This window comes from Callorhinchus milii, unplaced genomic scaffold (assembly GCF_018977255.1).
Source record: "Callorhinchus milii isolate IMCB2004 unplaced genomic scaffold, IMCB_Cmil_1.0 Scaffold2, whole genome shotgun sequence".
NCBI classification, from domain to species: domain Eukaryota; kingdom Metazoa; phylum Chordata; class Chondrichthyes; order Chimaeriformes; family Callorhinchidae; genus Callorhinchus; species Callorhinchus milii.
In genome coordinates this window covers 18,721,722-18,746,109 of record NW_024704743.1, presented here as the reverse complement: position 1 = coordinate 18,746,109, position 24,388 = coordinate 18,721,722, and the positions used below count along the sequence as shown (strand labels likewise).

Genomic DNA, 24,388 nt, shown 5'->3' with positions numbered 1-24,388 from the left:
TTTTGTGTCAGTCTGGCTCAATGGGAGCACTCTCGCCTGTGAGTCAGGAGGTTGTGGGTTCAAGCCCCATTGATGGGACTTGTAATCATATTGTCTTGTTCACATTTCACTTCAATGCAGTGCTGGGTGGGGTGTTGTATCGTCGGAAGTGCCATCCTTTGGATTAGATGTAAAGCCGAGGTCCCATCTATCTGTCTAGGTAGATGTTAAAGATCCCATGGTACTATCCGAAAAGAAAAGGGAGTTTCTCCCTGGGTTCTGCCCAACAATCCCGCAAATAAAATTGATCACTCACTCCATGGTTATTTATCAGTTGTTGCTATGCACAAACTGGCTGCTGTGTTTCACCAATAAAATACACAGACAAACCACTTTACAATATATCCTATAATATAGTGCTTTGAGACATCTTAACGCAGTGATAAGGTGCTATATCAACTGAAAGGATTACTCTTATTGATTAATACCTTTCACTTAGAAGGAATCCCTAAAAGTGCTTCAAACTTACAGACTCGTCCTCTGTGCTTCTTTAGCTCCAATCCCGAAATGTTACTTTAAACTTTAATACTAATAGTTTCACCACAAATCACTATCTCAACAATGTGGCAGCAATTCATCTTTCTGATAATACAGGAGTTGGACCATCACAAATCACACTACTACAGACTGGGAGTGGCATGTTTTAGGAGCAATGTGATTTACACCCACTGTGGTATAAACACATTTTTTGATCTGTCAGTAAGCACTTTAAAGCACTTTGACATTGACAAGTTTGCTATTGTAATGGGCAGTGCAAGTGCTTCACAGATTCATGTACTGAACTTGCAATATAAAAACAGTATAAAGATGATACTTGTAAAAGTAATGTGTTATTAGTTCTCAGAATTTTAAATCTTTAATTCCAACAATAAATTTATGATTTCGACTTTTACTAATACATACATTTGATGTAGTATCGTACAACAACATTGTTGTGATGTCTCAAAACGCTTCACACGTTTTTACTTTAAAGTGTAGCGTTGTTATTAATAGGGATACATGACCACCAATTTGCATGACCCACATGTGCCACAAACAGCCATGACGTTAATGAATTTTATCTGCAGGATTGTTGTCCAGGACCCTGAGAGAAACTCATTTCTCTTTTTGGATTGTGCCATGGGATCTGTAATGTCCACCTTATTTTTTTATTTATTTATTCTTGGTTTGACCCATACTTGTTTCCAAAAAATTAAATGAATTTAATCCCAAAGGTGGTTATTATTTGTTTGTTTTTATTTCCTTTGATAGTGAACCGAGGAAAAGGTGAGGTACTTACCAGGAGCCCAGTTCAAGTATCTGAAAGGATTGTTATTACTCCACTGCCAGCGACCATCAGTATTCAGCTTATTCAGTCCAATCCACATCGATAGAGACTTACCGCTCATAAATCCTGAGTGGAAGCAAACTCACACATGTGACATATTTTTCCCAGCTATTTCTTACAAATAAGACTGTCAGCCTTCAAACTAACTAGAATGATGCCTTGATTTAAGGTTGGGTTAATTCTATGTGTACAGTGCCAGCACAATGAGTGCCATAATGATTCTGTGCTATACTGGCAGTGCGAGAAAACATGACAAATATCATAAAGTGTGTGCCTATCTGCCCAACCAGTATGTAACAGTGTTTATACTCTACACAAGTATATAAAGCTATAAGCACATAAAGAATAAAAGATTAGTCAAAGGTAGGGTGGATCCAATTAGGGACCAAAGAGGAAATCTTCTTGTGGAGGCAGTACATGGCTGATGTACTGAACGAATACTTTGCATCTGTCTTCACAAAAGAAGAGGATGCAGCCAATGCCACAGTATCGGAGGAGAGGGTAGAGAAATTGGATAAGATAAGAATAAACCAAGAGGAGGTACTAAAAAGGTTGTCGGTGATCAAAGTGGAGAGTCACCCAGTCCAGATGGGATGCATCTTAGGTTACTAAGGGAAGTAAGGGTGGAAATAACAGAGGCTCTGGCCACAATCTTTCAATTCTTCTTAGACACTGGGGTGATGCCAGAGGACTGGAGGGTTGCAAATGTTACTCCCCTGTACAAAAAGGGGCAGAAGGATAAACCCAGGAACTACAGGCCAGTCAGCCTAATGTCAACAGTGGGGAAACTACTGGAGACTATAATCCGGGACAAAATAAATTTTCACTTGGAAAAATATGGGTTAATAAAGGACAGCCAACACAGATTTGTTAAAGGCAAATTGTGTCTAACAAACCTGATAAGTTTTTTGATGAAATAACAGAGAAGGTGGGTGAAGGTAGTGCAGTTGATGTAGTTTTATGGATTTTCAAAAGGCATTTGATAAAGAGCAACATAAGAGATTTTTAAGCAAAATAGTAGCCCACAGTATTAAAGGGACAGTGGCAGCATCGATACAGAACTGGCTGGGAGACGGAAAGCAGAGAGTGGTGATGAAGGGTTGTTTTTCTGACTGGAGGGAAGTGTGCAGTGGTGTCCCCCAGAAGTCAGTATTGGGACCACTGCTGTTTTTGATCTATATAAATGACCTTGGCTTGGGTATAGGGATTACATTTTCCAAGATGGCAGATGATACTAAATTAGGAAAAGTAGTAAACAGTGGGGAGCATAGTAGCAGACCACAAAAGGACATAAACAAACTGGTAAAATGGGCAGACAGGTGGCAGATGAAGTTTAATGTGCAAAAATGCGAAGGATGCATTTTGAGAGGAAAAATGAGGAGATGCAATATAAGCTAGATGGTAGAATCTTAAAGGGGGTGAAAGAACAGAGAGACCTGGGGTTTCATACAAGTAAGTAAGGTGGCAGGACAGTTAGATAAAGCTGTTAAAAAGCATATGGGATACAAGGCTTTATAAATAGGGGCATAAAGTACAAAAGTCAGGAAGTTATGATGAACTTTTAAAAAACACAGGTTAGGCCTCAGCTAGAGTACTGTGTTCAGTTCTGAACCCCACACTTGACAATTGAACCACTAATCTTAAAAAGGAAATGATGCTTCCGCTTTTGGATACCACTTTTGCTAATGCGGGTGAGAAGAGGCACGTCAAGATACAGAAGGAATGAAAATACACAGAATGAATCATGGTTCATTGTTACATACATTCCTAGAAGTTATGATTAAACTTTATAAAACATTGGTTAGTCCTCATCTAGCGTACTGTGTTCAATTCTGGGCACCACATTTTAGGAAGGATGTCAAGGCATTGGAGAGGGTCCAAAGGAGATTTACCAGGATGTTACCAGGAATGAGGGACTTCAGTTATCAGGAGAGGCTAGAGAAGCTAGGATTATTCTCCTTGGAGCAGAGAAGGTTAAGAAGAGACTTAATAGAATTTTCAAACTTCTGAGGGGATTTGATAGGGTGAACAAGGAGAAACTATTTCCATTGGCAGGTGGGTCAGTAACCCACGGACATTGATTTAAAAAAACCAATGGGGAGGTGAGGAGAATTTTTTTTGCACAGCGAGTTGTTCAGATCTGGAATGCATTGCCTCAAAGGGTGGTGGAAGCCAATTCGATAACAACTTTTAAGAGGGAAGTAGATAATTATTTGGGGAGGATAAGTTTGCAGGGCTATGGGGAATGAGTAGGGGAGTGAGATTGATTTGGAAGCTCTTTTCAAAGAGCCAGCACAGATATAATGTGCTGTATGATTCTATGATTCTAGTGTTTTCCCAGCAGAGATAGCTGATTCACAAGCAGAATGCAAATCTGTAGTTTTGTGGTTTGTATAGCTTTTGGCAGCACCAGGAGATGTTTAACCCACAGGGCCATTGGGAAACTTCTCTTGTTTAAAACTTTTCAGTCCATGGAAAATGAACAAGTGTCTTTTTTTCAGTGTTCAGTTTCAGTGTCAATGACACATAGGTTATTGTTGTGTCTGATATAAAGCAAATCTTCACCTTTTCTGCCTCAATAATAGGTGGGTAGAAATTCCATCTATATTTAGATTTTTTCTGTTAAAGTAGTATTTCAGAGCATCAAGAATTTGTCAAATTCTTAACTAGAATCTTTAATTTTTAAGCCAGTTTTCTGTAAGTTCTAACTTTATGAAACTGAATGTCAACAACAACAACAAATTGCATTTGTATAACGCCTTTCACATCAGGAGGATGTCCAAAGGCACTGGACAACAACAACAACTTGCATTTACATAGCACCCTCCACGCCAACGGTATCCCAGGGCACCCAGCAATAGTGGAGCCCGATGTCGAGCCAGAGGGAAGGGGAAAGTGACCATAGGCACGGTCAAAGACGAAGGTCTTCAGGTGCAACCTGAAAATAGGGAAAGAGGGGGCAAAGCAAAGGGATTGATAGAGGGAGTTCCATAGCTTTGGGGTGTAGTGGCTGAAGGTATGGCCGCTGATGGTGGAGCAGAGGATTTGAGGGACAAGTAGGAGGCCGGAGCCAGTAGAATGGAGGCAGCAGGTAGTGCTGCGAGGAAAGAGGAGGTTGGAGAGATAGCGGGGTGCCAAGGCATGGAGAGATTTAAACACTAGAGTGAGGATCTTGAAGTCCATCCGCCCTGATAGGGAACCAGTGGAGTATGGCAAAGACTGGGATAATCGGGGTACGGAGTTTAGGACAGTCAGGGATCCGCACCCAAGCTGGTGGTTGGGATCAGGAGGGTTGGAGGGCAGGAAAGGTAGATTGTAGGAGGGTGATCAAAGGCACAATTGAAGAGGAGGGTTTTGAGACAAGTCTTAAAGCGGAGGGCCTGTGGGATGGAATTCCAGTGGTTGGGGGCAAAGAGGCTGAAGGCCTCTCTGCCAATGGTGGCGTGGGCATTATGGGGGACAGAATGGAGGGAGCAGACGGGTTGGTAGGGGTTTAGGAGGTCACAGCGGTAGGGAGGAGTAAGGCCGTGAGCTTTAGCCTCTGAGTGATGGGAAGCCAGTGGAGTCGGGCGAGGATGAGCGTGATAGGGTCACGGAGCCTGGTGTGGGAGAGGACACGGCTGCAGAGTTCTGGATGATCTGCAACCTGTGGAGGGAGGAGTTGTGGAGGCCGACAAGCAGTGAGTTTGCATATTTGAGCCTGGTCGTTTGATTCCGCATCAGTACCTTCACACCTCAGGCCCTGACCTCATTGACCTGCACAGTTGTTTACCCCTTCTTATGGAGATAATACGAAAACTTGGTGTCTTGTTTGACCCACTAACTGTCCTTTGAACTCTACAGTCAGGCTCTCACTCACTTGGCTTTCCTCACCTCCTTAGTATTGTCTACCTCTGCCACTCCTTCTTCTCCACCCTCAGCTGTGAAGGCCCTCATCCATGCCTTCATCATATCCAGGCTTGACGATTCCAATATCCTGTTCACCAGACTTCCCAGCTCCTCCCTGCACAAGCTTCAGACCGCCTAACAATTTCTTTCCCACACTAAGCTCAACGAGTTCCTCAAACCTCATCCTTGCTCAGCTCCACCGACTCCCCATCTCCCAGTAGATTGAATCCAAGTTCCTTGTCTTCATTTTCAAATCAATCCACAGCCTCGCCACATCCTACTTCTGCAACCCTTACTGTTCCGGACGCTTCCTCCACTCATCAAACAACAGCCTGATTCGTGTCACCATCAGCTTTCTGCCTCTGCTCTAAGGAACTCCATCCTGGTGTCCCTCTGCCATAAAGCTCCTCCCACATCCAGCTTCCCAAGATTCTCAGTCATTTGTGTAAAGCCCTTGAATATATCGTCCTGACTTGAAAGACAAGATATGTGAACTGTTGCTTTAAAACCTACAGATAGTTAAAACTGAATTCAAGAATGTCAAATTCTGCACACTGAAATGTTATGTTAATGGAATAAATCTAGATCCAGGTGGAATGTTTACTCCACTTACTTAAAGTTACTGAATTTTTATTTCAGGGGGTGAAAAATCTGGCATTTGATGGGGTCAGTTATCACAAACCATTTTTATCACCCTAACAAGCCTTAACCCTAATCTCTGAAAACTATTTACTACAGCACCAATGTAGATTATCTCTTTCCGTCACCAACTATACTTTGGCCTCTCTGAATAAGTACCAATTTTCTTCTTTCCAATTAATGCTGTATTTTGGGGAATTAACACTGCACTGAAATTTCCTAACCTCATTTCACTTAGGAACATTTAGAACCAGCAGAAAGTGAAATACATCCTATTGGTCTTAGGTCTGGGCCTAGAGTTGGAAGGATAGTGTTCTATTTAAACACCAATTCACCAGTTAATCAATAAAGTTAATTACTTTAACTTGTTGCGTAGAGCGATAATGGACCTTTTGGGGATTTGAGAGTTATTGTTTTGTATTCACATATTTTGTTATCATGCACAGTATACAGTATTTGCTTTTCTACCTGTTAGGTATGTCTGATCATGGAGCTCCACCACACTCAGTAAATCTGAGCTTTGCTGTTGACAGCTCTTTCTTGCTTCATGCCACGTCAAAGCTGAATTGAAGTTAATCAGGTAACAGATGCCTGTTAAGGGGTCTTTATTCCACAAATTATTGCAATTTACAGCTGTAAAAATAAATAGTTTCAATTATTGCCTTCTTCTAAAGTCAATTAACATTTACTATTAAATTAATAATGTGCCTTTAGAAAGTGGACATTGAATAATAAGAAGAATGGTGCTTTCAGATATTGTCCTTAAATTGGAGGGGATAGGTGGGTGTGAAAGATCTTGTTATACACAATTGAATCCTCTGTAGAAAAAACATGTTATCTTTGCATGCAGTGGTTCAATGTAGTCTTAAAAGTATGGGTGCAATATAGACTTGCATACAAGGTATAATGTTGGCTCACACAGAGTCACTTCCTGTTGCTTTATACAAACGAATACGTTCATTGGTAACAAATAGGTTGACCCATCATGACTATTCAAGGGGTTTGCAAAATAAAATAAACAGCTGCAAAACCTTTGTAGGAACTAAGAGCACAAAAGTAATGTTTACTTTATTAAATTCACAAATTATGTCAGGTCTTAATTTACAGAAGCAATGTTCAGTACACAAATTAAGGTATCCTCTAGGACATTCCACCTGGGTCTAGACCTTTTATGTAGCATGTCAGAGTCTCCAAAATTTGGCAAAACGCTGAAATCAATCTTAACTTTGAAATCGTTTTTCTGTATTTCTTAAAAAGAAACTAACAGAAAAATAGTTTCAAAATAAAGAATTTACCCAATAATTGGATAATCTGAAAATGCTACAACAATAGAGTAAATGTGGAACCAGGTGGAATTTCTTCCCACTTGTGCCTTCATTTTAGCTGATATATTATGTTGCATTTCATAAATGGAGGATATAATCTGTGTAGTAGAAACAGAGTCGCTTCCTGTTGCTGTGTACATAGCAATGAAAAATCATTTGACCCTTAAAAAAAGGAAATCTGTGCCATAGATTAAGAAAGAAAGGAACTAAAACTTAAAAAGTCACACTCATGAGTGACAAGTTTTGTAAACAGGAAAATAAAGTGATTGCAATTTAAAATTAGCAGCAAATGCTGGTCAACAAAAAGAGCCATTTGTGCTGACAGTGTTAATGGTAATGTACTTTCGGAATACAATAGGAACAGTATGTCAAATGTGATTCTGAGTTACTGGGCAGCAAAGAAGTTTGATTGCATCACTTCTTACTTGTAAAATAAATAATTTGTATGTTTATAGCGTTTTACCATGTTCAGGCTTGTCAGAAATTACTGTTGTGTTTTTGTGAATGTGTTTTGAGTTTGCATAAGATTATAAAGACTGAAAAGCATTAAAACAAGTTATTCAGCTCAATGACCAGCATTGTGTCAGTGTTTATACTCCACATGAGCCTCCACACTCCTTATCCCTCTCCCTATTCCCCTCCCATACCCCACTACAGTAAACCTCACACAAGTCATATCTCTTGGGACCATAATATTTAATATGACTTATGCAAAGTATGATTTAATTCAAAATTGCATAGAATAGAAACTCGTCAATGGGACTTGGGCAGATGTATGACATAGGTGATTATACGATTTATACAGATCAGAGTTATGAGAGTTTTTTCTCTTCTCTCTTATGTTAGTATGAAGTTTTCTCTTAAATGCATTATTGTTTTCAGGTTCAACCACAGCTGAACCATAATGAGTTCCACATTCTCACCATTCTCTCTTTAATTAAGTTTCTTCTAACCTCTCTTTTAGATCTGCTACTGGTTATCACATTTATGCCCACTTGTTTTGAACACATCAACCAGTGAGACACAATCTATCAATGTCCACCTTATCGAATCCTTCCATACTTTTAAATACCCTTTTTGGATCCCCTCTCAATCGTCTCATTTCCATGGAAAAAAACATCCTAATCTGTCCTATTTTTATCGAGAGCTGTCTCCATTCTTCCCCGGTAACATCCTATAATTTTTAAAATCTGGGACAGTCCAGTTTAAGCAACATAAGTATTGTGTATGGTGGAGCCTTGAAAATCATTTAAAATAGTTTTGGCATTTATTGCAACTCCTGTAACATTGAAATGTCTTACAATGCTTCACAGGTCTGTCAAGCACAGTGACTGTATTTGTGAAAAAAATTGCAGCAGCCAATTTGGGCACAGCAAGGTGCCACAAACAGCCACTAAGTGAACGACCAATTTTACTGGATGACATATTAGCAATGCCCCCACTGGAGCATCAGCTAGATTGTGAGCTGAATAACCAATTAAGCTGGCGTTTTGTGAATTTGAATAGGGAGGAATATTGGTCAGGTCATCAGCAGGAGAGCTGACTGCTCTTCTTCAAACCAAAGATCTTTTACCTTCACCTGAACACTCAGAGAGAAAAGAGAAGGTTCAAGAACAGAGAACTTCAGCGTTTCAAAGCCCAGCAACTACCAGATCATAAAAGATCAAAAGAGAGATTTAAGTGAACAAGATCTTTCGACCCATTTGATCTCATGCTTTCAGGAGCATAATCCAACAACAACTTGGATTTATATAGCACCCTCCACACCGGGTGGCGTCTCAGAGCACTTCCATTAAAAATCCATTAAAATATCTTGACATGATGTTTAGTGCTACAGGCATCATTGGTTCAGGTCAAAGTTGCCATAGATTCTATCCCATGTGAAGGGCGCTATATAAATAAATGCAAGTTGCTGTTATTGTTATTTTTGCCAATGGCACCCAATTGTTCTGCTTGCATTCCAGGTGCTGAAGACGCTGTATACTGTACTGGTTTCAAATACACGGACATGTTTGGATATTTTTCCAGAAATGGAGCCCAACAAGATAAAGAGACTTATTGCTGCATGGTTTCTTCTCAAAGGAAGAGTTACACAATATGAGGGAGTGCATAGAACTGGTGGATGACCAATCTTTAGGCATTACTATTGGCAGAAGAGAAGATGATTGCTCTCCTAAAAGGTAACCAACCAGGTAAGGAGCTGTCTAGTTACAACAATGAAGGGAGTTTCTCCTGGTGTCCTGGCCAAGAATCCCCTGGATAAAAATGGTTATTCACTTCATAACTGTTTTTGGGACCTTGCTGTGAACAAATTGGCCGCCACGTTTGCACACAAAGACACAGTCACTACATTCTACAGTAAATCCTGAGAAACGCTTTAAGATTTCTTCCCAGTGTGAAAGGTGCCAATTCAAATGCAAGGACAATCATTTAGCTGGATTTTGTGGAATACACGTTATCACTTAGCTTTACAATGAAGTTCAATGGGGAAAGTCAACTTTAACCAAAGAATCTTGTCTGTGTTCTTCACATTTGTTTCTTTCCATCTCCTGCTGTTCCCGTACTTCCCAAATTGTGGCAGTAATCTTAATTCTCATCAGCAATGTTTGGTACATCATTTTGACCCTAGTCCACCATTCATGTTAAATAATCTCTAGGGTAACAACTGTTATGCAATTCAGGATTCTGGGGACATCTCAAGAGAAGGACAATTTGTGGTACACTGAAGGATTAAGTAGATAATTGAACCACTCTATTACCAGGCATTCCACTACCTGAACCTTAACAATAAACAGATGTTAGCCAGCCACTGCAGGCAAAGACACAAGTGCCTTGTTGAATCAAGTGACGGTTCGAGTATTTTTTTAAAATCACAGAACTGTTGTTTGACATGCTTGGTTATTGCATGTGATTTTATCAATGTTAATAACAATATTATTAATCTTTAATTTGGTATAATGCCTTTCATATCAGGAAGATGTCCCAAAAGCACTTTGTAAGATATACTGTAAAGTGCAGTGTCTGTGTGTTTTGTGGGTGAACATTAAAGCTAGATACCAACAATGATGTAGCCACAACAATGGGAATTGCAGCTAATGAGTTATTTGGTCACTTCGCAATTCAATAACTATGACTATAGCTGTGGAGTGTGGAATTGTGAACTGCAATTTCATTAAAATAACCCAAAGTTAGAGCAAAGCTCCTCGAATCATTGTGGGCATGGTCATACGATGATCGCAGTACATTTCAGTGAGAGCCAACAACTCCACATTTTGCAATGAAGGTGGGAAGTGTGGCAATAGCTGACAGACAGCAGCACTCAATTTTGTAATATAGCAAATGATTCAAATTGTTAACTCTTTAGTTTAACTTAATGTGCAAGGTCAAAGTTTTGTAAACAGACATATACTTACTGTTTTTTACAAGAAGAGAAAATTATATTGTACTTCAAATAGAAAGTTCAAGGAATCATTGCCAAATGCAGATTCTAACAATGGATAAAATTGCTGCATGTGTTAGATCTCAATCTGAAGTTGGAAAACTTCCAGATCTGCTTCAGGAAAATTGAAAATCTTTAATGGCTCTCCTTTGCCAGTGCACATGGTACAAAAGTGAATAGCATGCTTAGGACATGCTCTATCCATCACTTACCATCTGCTGACTGCGCTATGAAAGCCATTAACTGATTAAGGCTTATTAAGATAGCATGTTGGGTTGCGTAAACATCACATTACTGTAATTGGTTTTCATGTTATCAATGACTACTGAAGGAAAACTGCCTGAATTGATGGGGAAATTTGCCATCAGCACTTGACTTCCTCCAACAAGTCATTACAAACAGCTGATTTTGCAAGAGTAAATGCACTGTAAATACATTTAGATATAAGAAAATGGTTCAAACTACTCTAGACTGGTTCACTTGTGTCAGTAAAAAGTTTAATACTACAGTTACATCTCTGGCCATTCCACGTGGTATGGTCAATAGCAGAAGTTCAATTGAAGAATGACTTACAGAGTTCAGTCCCAGAATTTCTTTCTATTTAGAATAACAGTTGAAAGTATAGGTTACTAGCAGCCATGTCCCAATGATATTTTCATTGAGGCATTCATGAGATATTCCCTAGACATGACGTTGTCAGCTTCACCCTTGTGGCATATCTAACAAGACAATGAGTCCTGACTCCAGCAGTACTTAATCGCACGTCAGGGTCTCCTAGCCTTGACTTTTGGTTCAAATCCCTCTAGAACTGAAAGGGACCCAATAAAAGTGTTTAAAACTATGAAAGGATTTGATAAGATGTATGTCAGGCTGACTCAGTTGGGAGCACCGCACTTCTGAGCTAGAAGGCTGTTGGGTTCAAACTCCACATTGGGACTTGGAATTCATATAGTCTAAACTGACACTCCAATGCAATGCTGGGGAGTGTTGCATTGATGGAGAGGCTGCCTTTTAGACAAGACGTTAAACCATGGTCCATCTGCCTGTTCAGATGGTAATGATTCATGGCACTATTCAAAAAGAGAAGGGAGTTTCTCTTATGTTTCATGGCCAATAATCCATCAAATAAAATTGCTCATTCATTTCTTGGCTGTTTGTGGGCCAATTCTGTACACAAATTGGCTGCCATATTCACCTATGAATAATAATACTTGCAATTGATAAAAACGCCTTATCACATCGTTGAGATATCTCAAAGCGCTCTCCTGAACCAGGGTCTGTGAGCCTACCATCCCCATCCTTGCCCAGCTGCACTGGTTCCCTATCCCCCAACAGATCAAATTCATGACTCTTGTTCTGTTGTTCAAATCCCTCCATGACCTTGTCCCACAAGATCTCTGTCACCTCCTGCATCGCTACCAACTTGGCCACACCCTCCAGTCAGTGAACAGTGGCCTGCTTTATGTTCCCCACCCATTCTATCCTACCATGCATGGTGGAGCTTTCAGCCATTCTGCCACACTCTGGAAATTTATCCCAGAGTCCTTCAACCTTCTTTCTACCCATCTTTAGTGTCCTTTGGACCTTTGTTTTTTGACTGCGGTTTTAGTCATCTCTCTTCTCCCTAACCCCAACCCTTCCATGCTTAGCTCAAGCTCTCAGCCAATTCTGTAAAGTGCTTTGAAAGATCCTTCTGATATGAAAGGTGTTCTATAAATGTAAAGTTGTTGTATATACATTTTGCACTGGGCAAGTATAATGCTGAGCTCAGATTCCAGTATAAATCGGCATATAGGTAATGTATCAATTCCAGGTGCTGCTTCATGCCACTCTTCTACAGGCATTATGTCAATTTATGACACTGGAGAAGGAATTGTTGGGGTGTGCTTTCGTGAGAATACAGACCAGAGCAAGGTTGTGCTAGGTGGCAAATTATCATCTTTGGATGAACAAAAGAGAAAAGTTCAAAGGAACAATGGCAATAGAGTGTCAATAAAATAGAGGCAGAAATACTTATCCTCGGGAGAGCGTCTGCAACTCTCTCCCCCGAAATGCTGTGGATGCTGGATCCATTCACATCTTTAAGACTGAGGTGGATAGCTATTTGTTAGGTCAGGGTATTAAGAGATATAGGTCAAGGGCGGGTAATTGGACTTGAAGTACAGATCAGTCATGATCTTATAGAAGGCGGAACAAGCTCAAGGGGCTGAATGGCCTACCCCTGTTTCTCTGTAGAGGCTAGAGGGAAGCACCTTGTCTTGTATCCTGTTTACTGTGATTTGATACAAGAAGAATGTCAAAACATCTCAAACCGTTTTAACAACAACTTGTATTTACATAGAGTCCTTCGCGAAGTATAACACCTCGGAGCACGTCACAGAAAACATTTAAATTTCTACAGATGAAATTCCTTACCTGATTAAACAATAATAAGAATAATATTGATCCTTGCTTTTGATGTAATGTCTTTCATTTTGGAAGACCATCTCAAAGCGCTTCACAGGATTTACTGTAAAGTGCAATGATTGGGCATTTTGTAAGCACGTCACAGAAAACATTTAAATTTCCTCAAATTAAATTCCTTACCTGATTAAACAATAATAAGAATAATATTAATCCTTGCGTTTGATGTAATGTCTTTCATTTCGGAAGACCATCTCAAAGCGCTTCACAGGATTTACTGTAAAGTGCAATGATTGGGCATTTTGTAAGCAAAAATATAATACAATACAAATTGACATTTATATAGCACCTTTCACTTCGGAAGGACATCCCAAGATGCTTAACAAAATAGGTAAAAATAGGTAAAACTATAAAAATAAAGTCAATAAACCTATGTTGTTTTATATCTTGCAACGGATCCTCTTCCCCCCATTAACAAGGATGAACCTTTGTAAGTTCAGTATGAAAATAGCACTCATGAAAGAGAAACTACCAGTGTTATTAAGGAGTTTTTCTGACCTTATGCATTCATTTCCAGCTCAAATTAATAATTCTCAAGGAGCTTTTGTTTAACAGACAGCAAAATCAAGGACAGGCAGCCTTCAGTTTGGAAGCCACAATGTTCCCTGGCTAACAGCACTGTTCCTTATACTGCTGCCACACAGCATATAAACGGTATGTTGAGGCCCCCCCAGTAACACAGCTGATAAACCCAAAGCCCAGTATGAAACTGGACCACACAGGCCAGAAAATTCCCAGTTTCTTCTCTGGTCTGCATGGAGTTTCTTAATGTCAGCCAATGTGGCAGCAATAATAATAATAATCATTCCTGTGTTTGATATAGCCCTTATTATGTTATTGAAATATCAAAGTGTTTCACAGGATTTTGAAGGATTTCACAGGATCAGCGCCTTGGGACGTCTTCCTGACTTGAAAGGCGCTATACAAATGTAATTTTGTTGTTTTACCGTGCAGTGTAGTGACTGTAAATTTATAGGGAAACACGACAGCCAATTTACAGATAGTGGGACACTGCAGATAGCAGATAGCAGTGTCCCACTAACGGTCATGAAGTGAAAGATCAATTTTATCTGCGAGATTGTTGGTAAGGACCAAGACAACCTAACTTCTCTTTTTGAATAGTATCTTTAATGTCCACCTGGAGTTTTGAGAGTATTTTGAAGTATTTTGAATGTGATGAATATCACATTGGCAGCATGCATATGAAAATAAGACAACCAATGCAACAAAGTGCTGAGGCAATAAGAGAGTGCAATATGCTGAATGATTGGTAATGTGTAAGTTCAAAATTGTAATCATTGTGTTGCAGCCTATAAGGAGTTCTGAGGCTGATAAAAACGGAACTAAAGTTAGAAACACAATTCATATGGACAGGTTCAGATAAGTTGCCCTGTTTTTACAGTAAGCAACAGTTAATGAGTCAGTCATCAGCAACACAAGAAAACAGGAAACAGCAATGGCACTGTTTGTGTGATTAGATTAGCGTAACGAAAATCACACAGTACACAGTACTAAAGATTCTCAAAGACTAAAATATGTTGTGGTTTGTTATAACGTTACCGTCTTTTTAAATCCAATTATGTAATATATCCAGAGAATACATTAAAAACTCTTGTATAACATATGCTCCAAGAAATGCATTTTTGTTGCTGTTAATATTGTTGGGTAGAGTTGTGAAGTTTCAATGTACCTAAAAATCACCACATGAATGTATAATCCACAGGGAAATTCCTTGGAAAATTACCTTAAAATAATAAACAATTTGATGATTCCTTATGACTCCAAAAATGTCTCTTTGGCTTGTTTCAAGATCTATAAATGGTCCTTGTTGCTCAATGACAGTATGTCAACAGTTCAAAGCTCTAACAGAGCAAATTACCGATAAGAAACACTTTGTAAGTTTGTAGTTACTTGGGGACGAGACTGTAAATGCTAGAATTTGTTGATGGCTAGTTCATTTCACCATAGGCTAAGAAGGTAAATTTCCAAAGTATCAACACTAAAGAGTGCACACTTGCATTGTACAAGAATGGAGTACAAAAGTATTACAACAGTATGAATAGACTTCAGTCCCCAAAAATTCTGGACTATAGTTTAAGCATCTTATAAACAAAATATGAACATTCCTTTCAATATCAATTTTACTACAAGAAAATCACTGACAATGACATTCAAGCACATTTTTTGTGGTCAAAGACAATGTTATATGTAATTGTCAGCCCACAATTACAGGGTAGAATGGCTGTTGAGGAAATCCAGAAGATACATAAAGTCTGCAATGATTCAGTTCAGCTGTAAAAGACCAGGGAATAATTTTGTCACACTTACTATTTTCAGGACAGAATCCCCATTTGCCATCTTTGTAATCTGAGCTTGTGGCACACCAAAGCAAACCATCCTTTCTTCCATCCATCGTGCAGTCAGCATACGTTTTATTGTGGAACTTAAAAGGGAACACACATGGCTGCGCATTCGAATTGCCATGTATGGTAAATTTGTCTGAAAGGGAAACAAGCTTTCTTAGAGCCACTGAACTATGGAAATTTACAGCACAGAAGGCCATTCATCCCATCATGTCTATGCTGGCTCTTGTCTGTATGTCTGAACAATTATTTCAGTCCTACTCACCCACCCTTACATCCCTGTAGTTTACTTCTTCTTATAGAGCCGATTGAATACAACATTGATTAATTACAACATGAGCTCGTGAATTATGGAACAAGATTGCTCCATTTTATTCTACCAATGACTGACACAGAGTTATTTCCACCACTTGTGATACTAACATTTGTTTGTTGTATCCTCACTCTCAGGACTCAAATAAAGCCTTAAATAAGAAGTGTACCAAGAGATATCCGCCCCACCTCAAATCTATTTTCTTCAACCTCTCCTACTCGCCTTCTCTTTTTCTGAGAAATTTGGTTGTTTTCAGCTTATCCCAAGAAAAATGATACCTTTTAACTCTAAAATTACTGCCCACTTGCTCTTAGGTCTGTAATTTCTAATGGTATGGAAGCTGTTAGCAATTGGTAAATTATCCATCAACTTAGAAGTCCTGGCCTAACCCAGTATGGTTTTCAACATGGTCATTCACATTCTCTTTGAACATGTTGCGCACTGCTGGAGCTCTTCTCTTCTGTACTCTAACAATGAATCTGTCCAAACCTTGAACATATCCAAAGTGTTTGATAGAGTCTGGAAGGGTGTATATTTCCAGAAAAGTTACTCTTCCATGCAAGTTATGCTCAAGAACAAACATCAGCGCTCTTCATGCAAGTTAGTATCTCGGATTGCTGATTACTATCTAGGGAATGCTCATTGCTATCTAGGGAGAAAGTGTTTCACATTTCAAAAAGCTGCCAATAGTAATCTCTTGTCTTGGTGGTGAACTCCCTGTCTCCCTTGAGGTCCCTAATACTGTAATTATTGACTGATTTGACAAAATATGTAATATTATCATTTGTCGGTCTGTCCAGTTACTGAAGAAGTAACTTCCTGCACACAGCAAGTGCACACAATCCAAAAGAAGTCAGGCAGGCCAGATGGATATTCAGTATACAGTGAGACAACATTATAAGCAGACTCATATTATACCACGCATGTTATAGTGGGGTCCAACTGTATTTGTCATGCTGCTGCTATTTTATTCATTGAGTCCTTTTCAAGACACTTCAATGTTCCCCAATTCTTGTTCTTTCCCACTTTGATGCTTCCCCAAAACAGTGACCTCCTTCACTTTAATCTATCCACTCTTTTGTTGCAGACTCCAGACCACGCTCATTTCCTTCAGGTAATACTCCCTCAGTTCTTTCCTCCTTGATTCCTCTCACAGAAAAAGACCTCAATCACTAACCCATGATCTGACCCAGGAGTTCTGCCTTGTGAAAGAAACTTGTGTTTATTTAGTATTACTTAGCAATGTGATAGCTTTTGATTGGCTGGGAATTTTTTTTTGGTCAGCCAGATGTCAGCTACATGCGAAACACATCATCACTATAAGAATATCCAACGAGACTGAGTGTTCCACATTTGTAAGCCACCTAGACATGGCAATTTCTCTGTGTCTAGAATAGGATATGCACTCTCTCCTTGGAGGGACGCAACCTGCTTATCAAATTCTGGGGAGTATTATGCGCAATTTGATGGGATCCAAGGCTTGGGGATCCCAGAGTTGCTTTAGAGGCACTGCTGGAGTTTGATGAGCGAAAACCACATAATTTACCATTAAGAACACTACCGGGCAAGCTTCTTGCTTTTCATTCAGGTAGGACCACTCTACCCATTAGGGCTTTCGCTCACAGGGTTAAAAGGGCCAGAGAGGGAAGAACCAATTATTCCCCAAATAAAATTGATCACTTCATACTGTGTGTGAGAAATTGCTGTACATAAATTTGCTGCCGTGTTTGCCTACAAATTCAGTCACTAGACTTCAAAGCAATTGTCTGTGAAGTACTTTGGGATGTTTCAGCTTCCTAGGCACTTGATTTCAGCTTCATAGGATTATTATTAGTAATACTATTATTAAAGTGCATGGTGTGGGCAGGTGAGTAGAATTAGATTGGCTCATGTAGAAACACCAGCTACGATACAATACAATTTACATTAATCTAGCTCCTTTCATATCAAAAGATATCACAAAGTGCTTTACATAAGTAATTGGGTTCCAGAGCTGGAAGTGCAGGGGGAGGAGAGCTGAAAGGGTGGGAGAGGGGCATCATGACCAAAAGCACGGTCAAAGAGGTGAGTCTAAAAATGCATAGTTTGTCATTGAGAGTACTGCCTAGCAAGCTTTCCTGCTGCTTATCTAGCTAGGAACATCCTACCTGTTAGGTCTTTGGCTTGCAGAGTGAGTGGGAAGAGTCCCTGCTCCCAGTGACTGGTTGTCCTTCCAAGTTCAACCGATGAGCCAGCCTGGATGTGCTGTCATCAGCAGTGCCCTAGCATACTGCAAACCCGTTGCTAAACATATTGTGTTGGAGCCAGTTTACCTCCGAGGCGAGCCCTCTTGCCTCCCTCCCAAGGAGGATAGGCACCAGTTGGTCATTTGACATCCAGCGAGCTTGGGGTGAATGGTTTATTACTGTGCTGTAACATTATATGATTCTATGACTTATACTATACTGATTCTGCACCAGTGAACTATTTTAACAAGAGAATTCATCATACCTTCATAGATTACTGAACAGATATCATTTGCATTGCCATGCACTCTCCACCTGCTCCAATGTCCTGATCCTTTGTAGAGCATTATATTTTGCTCGTTTCGATTCCCATAGTTGAAATAGAGATCAGCATCTTCGATGGAAAACAGTGTATCATTCTTGCATACCCATTTTTGAAGATCACTTTTATCACTGCAGGGGTAGAGGGTGACTGGCACCCAGTCCTTCTTTTCAGGAACTCCAAGGCAGAGTTTGAATTTCATGCTCATAAGTCTCTTACTGGAGACCCACTTAAACTGCTGTGACTCTGCATTCGGATCACAAGTACCTGTCACCACTGATTTTGCAGTTTTAGCTATCACACACCGATTATGATTTATATTGTGTATTAAAAAGACATTGGGATCTGAAACATAAAGAACAAAACACAGTTATATTTCTTTTTCCAGCTATTAGTTCAGATACCTTTCATATTCAGATCTATTCTGAAAACTGAGATTTTTTTTGAGGTCACAAGGTCCTGAGATCATAGCTCTGACCAGGGCATCTAATACATTAATGATAATAATCCTTGCATTTGATATAGCGCCTGATCATGTCTTTGAGACGTCTCAAAGCGCTTCACAGAATATAATGTAAAGTGAATTGACTTACATTTTGTGGGCGAAACGCGGCAGCCAATTGCGCACAACAACGTCCCACAAACAGTCGTGGACTGTTTGACCAATTTAATAATTTTTAATTGTGATATTCCTAAGGTTGCCCCATTCCTCTACCTCAGCCTCACCTCCCTCTTGTAAACAGTGTCACCTACAGATGGGGTGAAAAGCAGTTTCCAGGTGATAAAGTATTCCTTAATTCCATACCAATAATTCCTGGACAACTTTAGGAATATCACAATTGTGACCCCTTAAATTTTAAATGTCTACAACAACAACAACAACAAGATTCCATTTATTGAGCGCCTTTCACGTCGGGAGGACGTCCCAAGGCGCTGTACAGTTGGGTCAGGACCCGAGCAGGGGGGAAATGTTCAGGGTGAGGGGAGGGAAGGGAGGGAGCGAGGAAGGGATAGAGAGTCGAGAGGGGAGCTGAAGGCACGGTCAAAGAGAAAGGTCTTGAGACCCCTTGAAGGAGGAAAGGGAGGAGGCGGCGAAGGCACTGGGGGATGGAGTTCCAGAGCCTGGGGGCTGAGAGGCTGAAGGCCCGTCCACCGATGGTAGGGCGGTTGGGGCGGGGGATGTGCAGCAGACCGGAGCCAGAGGAACGGAGGGTACGCGCAGGTAGGTAGGGGGATAGTAGGTCGGAGAGGTAGGAGGGAGCAAGACCGTGAATGGCCTTGTAGGTGAGGATGAGGATCTTGAATTCGATCCTCTGGGGGATGGGGAGCCAGTGGAGGCGAGCGAGGGTGGGAGTGATGTGATCCCGAAGCCTGGTCTACAGTCTACACTGTTTTGACAGCCTAAAGAGAAGAAACGCATATTATTTATTTAGTAAATAATTTATTTAATAAATAATTCAAAATAATTTATTTATGGACTGTGTATTTTAAAATAAAATATTGCATTTGATACAGTGCATTATCATGTTGTCAAAATATCTGAGGGTGCTTTCCAAAATATTTTACTGTAAAATATACAGTTGTAACTGTGTACTTGTAGTGGATTGCCTGAAAGAGTTAGTAAAGAGTGCCAGAAATGTTTTTACGATGGAAGTGGATATAACTTCCAGATGGATTCACATGTGTGCTCCCTCCCCAAGTAAAACCTTCTTTCAAAATAAAATTGTCTTTAAAAATCTGACTTGCTGAAATACATTAAAAACCTGGCTACTCAGACCAATGGCGGGAGTAGGGGGTTGGTGGGGAAAGAAAAATGATCTAGCGAGCTGGAATTTCTGGCTAACTGTAATTACAATGCCAGCATTTACCAGCTTTCTTCAGTGTTGAAAAATACCAGTAAATGCTGGTCCCAGCATTGTAATTGTTTGAATCCACCAAGCAGAGGGTAGTGAATAAGCTACCTTCTTCTCACAGATTTCGAACTGAGTCAAAGTCAATATCCCTGGCCACCGGAGTCCAGCCAGCATAGTGACACAGGAGCACATGCCAGGAGAGTAGGCTGGGGGTGTCTACATGTGTGTGGGCCAGCAGACATTTCAGGCCCAGACTGGCAAGCTCTGAATTCTGTACACCAAGAGTCTAGTAAGATAATAATAATAATAATCCTTGCATTTGGATTAGCGCCTTATCACATCAGAAGGACATCTCAAAACGCTTCACAGGAAGTCCCCCTTTATATCAAGTTTTCTCTTTTTTCATTGGAAATGCAACTAAGTGTGTAAGCACGAGTTTAAAAGCTTTTGTTAATAATGATCAGTGTGCTTTTGTTTCTTGTGGATTACAGACAAAACCATGTACAAAACCACATCTAACATAACCGTGTTTTGTCTTTTCCATTTAAGCATGCAGCTCTGCATGGAGAGCATTTAGTTTTGAAAAATAGAGATATTATTCTGTTCCCTAAATAATAACAAAGACAATTAATTTAAGCTTATCGTGTTGCAACGTGTGCTTAATTGCATCTGTCTACTATATTCTAGCCAGTATACGTATTCTGAATTTTAGTTTCCTTCTGAAGTTAGCATCAAAACAGAGCCAATTTCCATTGAATACGCATAATCTGCCTTCAACAGATAATATTCCTTGAAAACCAGGGAAGACTTGCTAATGTTCACTTAAACTCCTACATTGAGCAAACACAATTAAACATATTAAAATTTGTAGTCTTTTAATTAACAAAAGGAAAATCAATGAATTTTAAGACTAATAATGACAACTTAGGCATTTACTTGGAGTGTTGTTGTATATGCAAATGATGCCTCAAGAGAGTGCAGTTCTGTTCCATTGAGTAAACAGTTTTTATGATCTTTCCCACGTCTCTATAAGATACGACAAGGCACTATGAAAAAGTTACAACAACTTACCTCCATAAGCGAACATTTGGATGAAATGAAGGAAAGCAACAATCAGAATTCCAGACATCATAAGCATTTCATTATTTTCCTCCAAACTTGGCAATGTTTCAAATGCTCCCTTTCTTTCCAAGGGAAAAGGTTATTTTGCGGTAAAGGAAAGGCTTCAATTAGAAGTGCTCCTCCTAGGCTGAGCTGAGCTGATAAGTGCAGATGCCTGAGCATGTATCGGCAGTAATAAAGGAACATCCTGTCACATGGCCGAGACTCAGTAACAGCAATCCAGTGGAGAAAATTTGCTTTGGTCAGCTTTGTTTCATATTTATGTGTTTCTTCCTTTGCTGTGTCACAAAGGAAGCGATATGTATCATTTGGACAACAAACCTCTTCTCCCTCTGATTGATCTACAGCAAGGAAATCACGCTGAGAAGGGCAACACTTTGCTGATTCTTCTGTTTTGTTGCTTCCTCCGACTTAGGAATTCCTGAACAATCCAAAAGAGTATTGCGCTGAGGTGAAATGAAATCATACTTTTTGTAAATCTTGCAAATTGTGGTTATTCAGACTGTTTAGCGTAAGAACTCTGTAAGCCTATCAACACCATCCTCACCCAAGTGTACTGGCTGGTTCCCTATCCCCAAAATTCATAGTGACAGCGTGGCAGAGAGGTAGCACTCTTACCTCTGTTTCAGAAGATTGCGGGTTCAAGCTCCATGTCAGGACTTGGAATCAAATAGTCTAAGTTGACACTCCATTGCAGTGCTGGTGGGTGGGGGGATCCAAAAGAATATTGCACTGAGGTGATACTAAATCAGATTTTCATAGATCTCGCAACATGTAAGGATTCAGACTATTCAGATTAAAAACAATTTACACTTATATAGGGCCTTTCATGTAACAAGAATGACTGAAAATTCTCCACAAAATTTGAGCAGGAGCCTGAACTGGAAATGAGACAGGAGTTTGATGCTGGGAGGTTGAAAGTACAATCAAAGAGGTAGGTCCTTAGATGGATTTTGAAAGCCGAGAGGGAGAAACCAAAGTGGAGGGATTTGGGAAGTATTCCAGAGGACGGTGGCAAAGTGCTGATGATGGCACGGAGCAAACAGGGGGAAATGAAGCAGACCAGAATTAGCAAAGCAAAAGGGGAGTAGAGTCATAGGATTGGGTGGAGCAAGGCCATGGAAGCATTTAAAGGTAAAGACGAGGATCTCCCAGCACTTTGGGACATCCTCTCGATGTGAAAGTTGCTATACAAATGTAATTTTTTATTGTATTGTATCTTGGGTGAGGATCAACAGTGAAGTTGATTCACTGGGGAAAGGGAGCCAGTGGAGCCAGGTGAGGATTACGTTGATAGGCTCAGGAACCTAGGAACACGAGCAGGTCAATCAGCCCCTTGAGCCTGTTCATTCATTCTATTAGATCATGGCTGATCTTACCTCAGCTCTATTTACCCACCTTTTCTCCATATCCCTTGATACCCTTACATAATAAATATTTATCAATCTCAGGCTTGAAATTCCCAATTGATTGAGCATCCTTTTGGGGGGGGAGAGAATTCCAGATTTCCACAACCATTTGTGTGAAAGGGTTGTATGTGTTTGGATGGCAGAGGACATGGGCTATAGAGATCTGTATGATCTGGAAAGTGTGGTGAGTGGAACTGGGAAGGCTGGAGAGCATAGAGGTGACAAAGGCATGGATGAAGGTTTCAACTGCACTTGGGGTGAGGAAGGGTGGAGTCAGGGGGTGTTGCAGAGTTGAAGGAAGGTGGATACCTACTCAGAGCCTTGATGAAAAGTTTAAAGGAGAGTTGAGGGTTGAACAAAATGCCAAGGTTGTACACAGGCTCCAAGTGTTGGAGTGAGCAACCAGGGAGATTGATAACAGTCAACACGTGAGCTGAGGAGACGCTGATAAGAGCAAGAAGCTTTGTTGCTGTTAAATTACAGAATGTTAAGTCTCGCCCATGATATGATGTCTGACAATAAAGATACTTTACAGTTTTTCTGCATTAATACTCGGTTAAGGTAAGCAGCTGCTGCTTAAACTCCGCACTTCCAATTGATGGAACCATTGCTCAATGGGAAGGGATGTGTACCCAAGCTGTGGACAGGAAGTCGCGGCAATGTTTCATGTGGAGATGTGTTGCCCACCAGGTGGCTCGCAAGGAGTTCCTTGTACCATCCACCTAGTGAGGGCTCAAACTCACGTTTGTGGAATGTCGAATGACCAACTATTGACTATCCTCCATTGGGGGAGGTAACCAAGGTCTCCTTGGAACTGAACTGGCTCTAAGGTAACATGCCTGGTAATGGAATGTCAGAATCGAACCAGCCCTCTCTGGTGGTCTCAGTCGTCTGGTTCCTGATGCCGGGTCTCCAGTATTCCAGAACACTGCTGATGACAGCACAGCCAGCCTAGCTGGTTGGAAGAATCTGGAAGGGCAGACGAGTGTAGTGGGATGTGTAGATTGGTTTGGATACCCTTAAGCATGGTGATGGGTTTCTGCACATGTCAGACCAGAAAAAAAAATCAGTTTACATGATGCTAACAGTAGCAAGATAAGAGGCTGCCCCAGAGCCTAGAAGCAGTGCAGAGGAGAGCAATAGTGATTCCCAGCTTTAGAGGGTTGTTCTACGAGGAACATCTATATAAATTAGGTCTTTTCGGCCATACAAACAGACTTCTCAGCAGGATTTTGTCATAGTACAAGTTGTTAAATGAGATAGAGAAAGTACACCTAAAACAACAGTTTTCCGCATCATTCACCACATCCAGGCTTGACTATGCCAACTTTCTGCTTGCCGGACTTACCAACTCTTCCCGACAAGCTGCAAACGATCCAGAACTCTGCAACTCATGTCTTCTCCCATACTAGTTGAGCCTATCATCTCCATCCTCATCTGGCTCCGCTGACACCCCATCCCCCAGAGGATTGAGTTCAATATCCTCGTCCTTACTCTTAAATCTCTCCAGGGTCTTGTCTCACCCTAACTCTGTAACCTTTTAAAACCTTACCAACTGGACTTAGCTTGGCTAGTATTTCTTCACGTCCCCCACCCTGCCTACCTCACCATTGGCGTTTGGGCTTTCAGCCTCTCTGTAACTCCATCACAAAGTCGCTTCT

At 40.5% G+C, this 24,388-nt stretch overlaps 1 protein-coding gene across 1 annotated transcript in view; it reads right to left on the bottom strand.

Moving 5' to 3' along the window:
• The window catches only part of mrc1a (mannose receptor, C type 1a), a 57,957-nt gene extending 36,632 nt beyond the window's left edge, over nt 1-21,325 (bottom strand). The window contains exons 1-5 of the mRNA XM_007889799.2: nt 21,268-21,325; nt 18,287-18,688; nt 15,449-15,619; nt 6,362-6,526; nt 1,319-1,432 (exon numbers count right to left, since the gene is read on the bottom strand). Coding sequence (XP_007887990.1) covers nt 1,319-1,432; nt 6,362-6,526; nt 15,449-15,619; nt 18,287-18,688; nt 21,268-21,325 — 910 coding nt within the window. The remainder of the gene's footprint in view (nt 1-1,318; nt 1,433-6,361; nt 6,527-15,448; nt 15,620-18,286; nt 18,689-21,267) is intronic.
• Nucleotides 21,326-24,388: the final 3,063 nt, after the last annotated feature.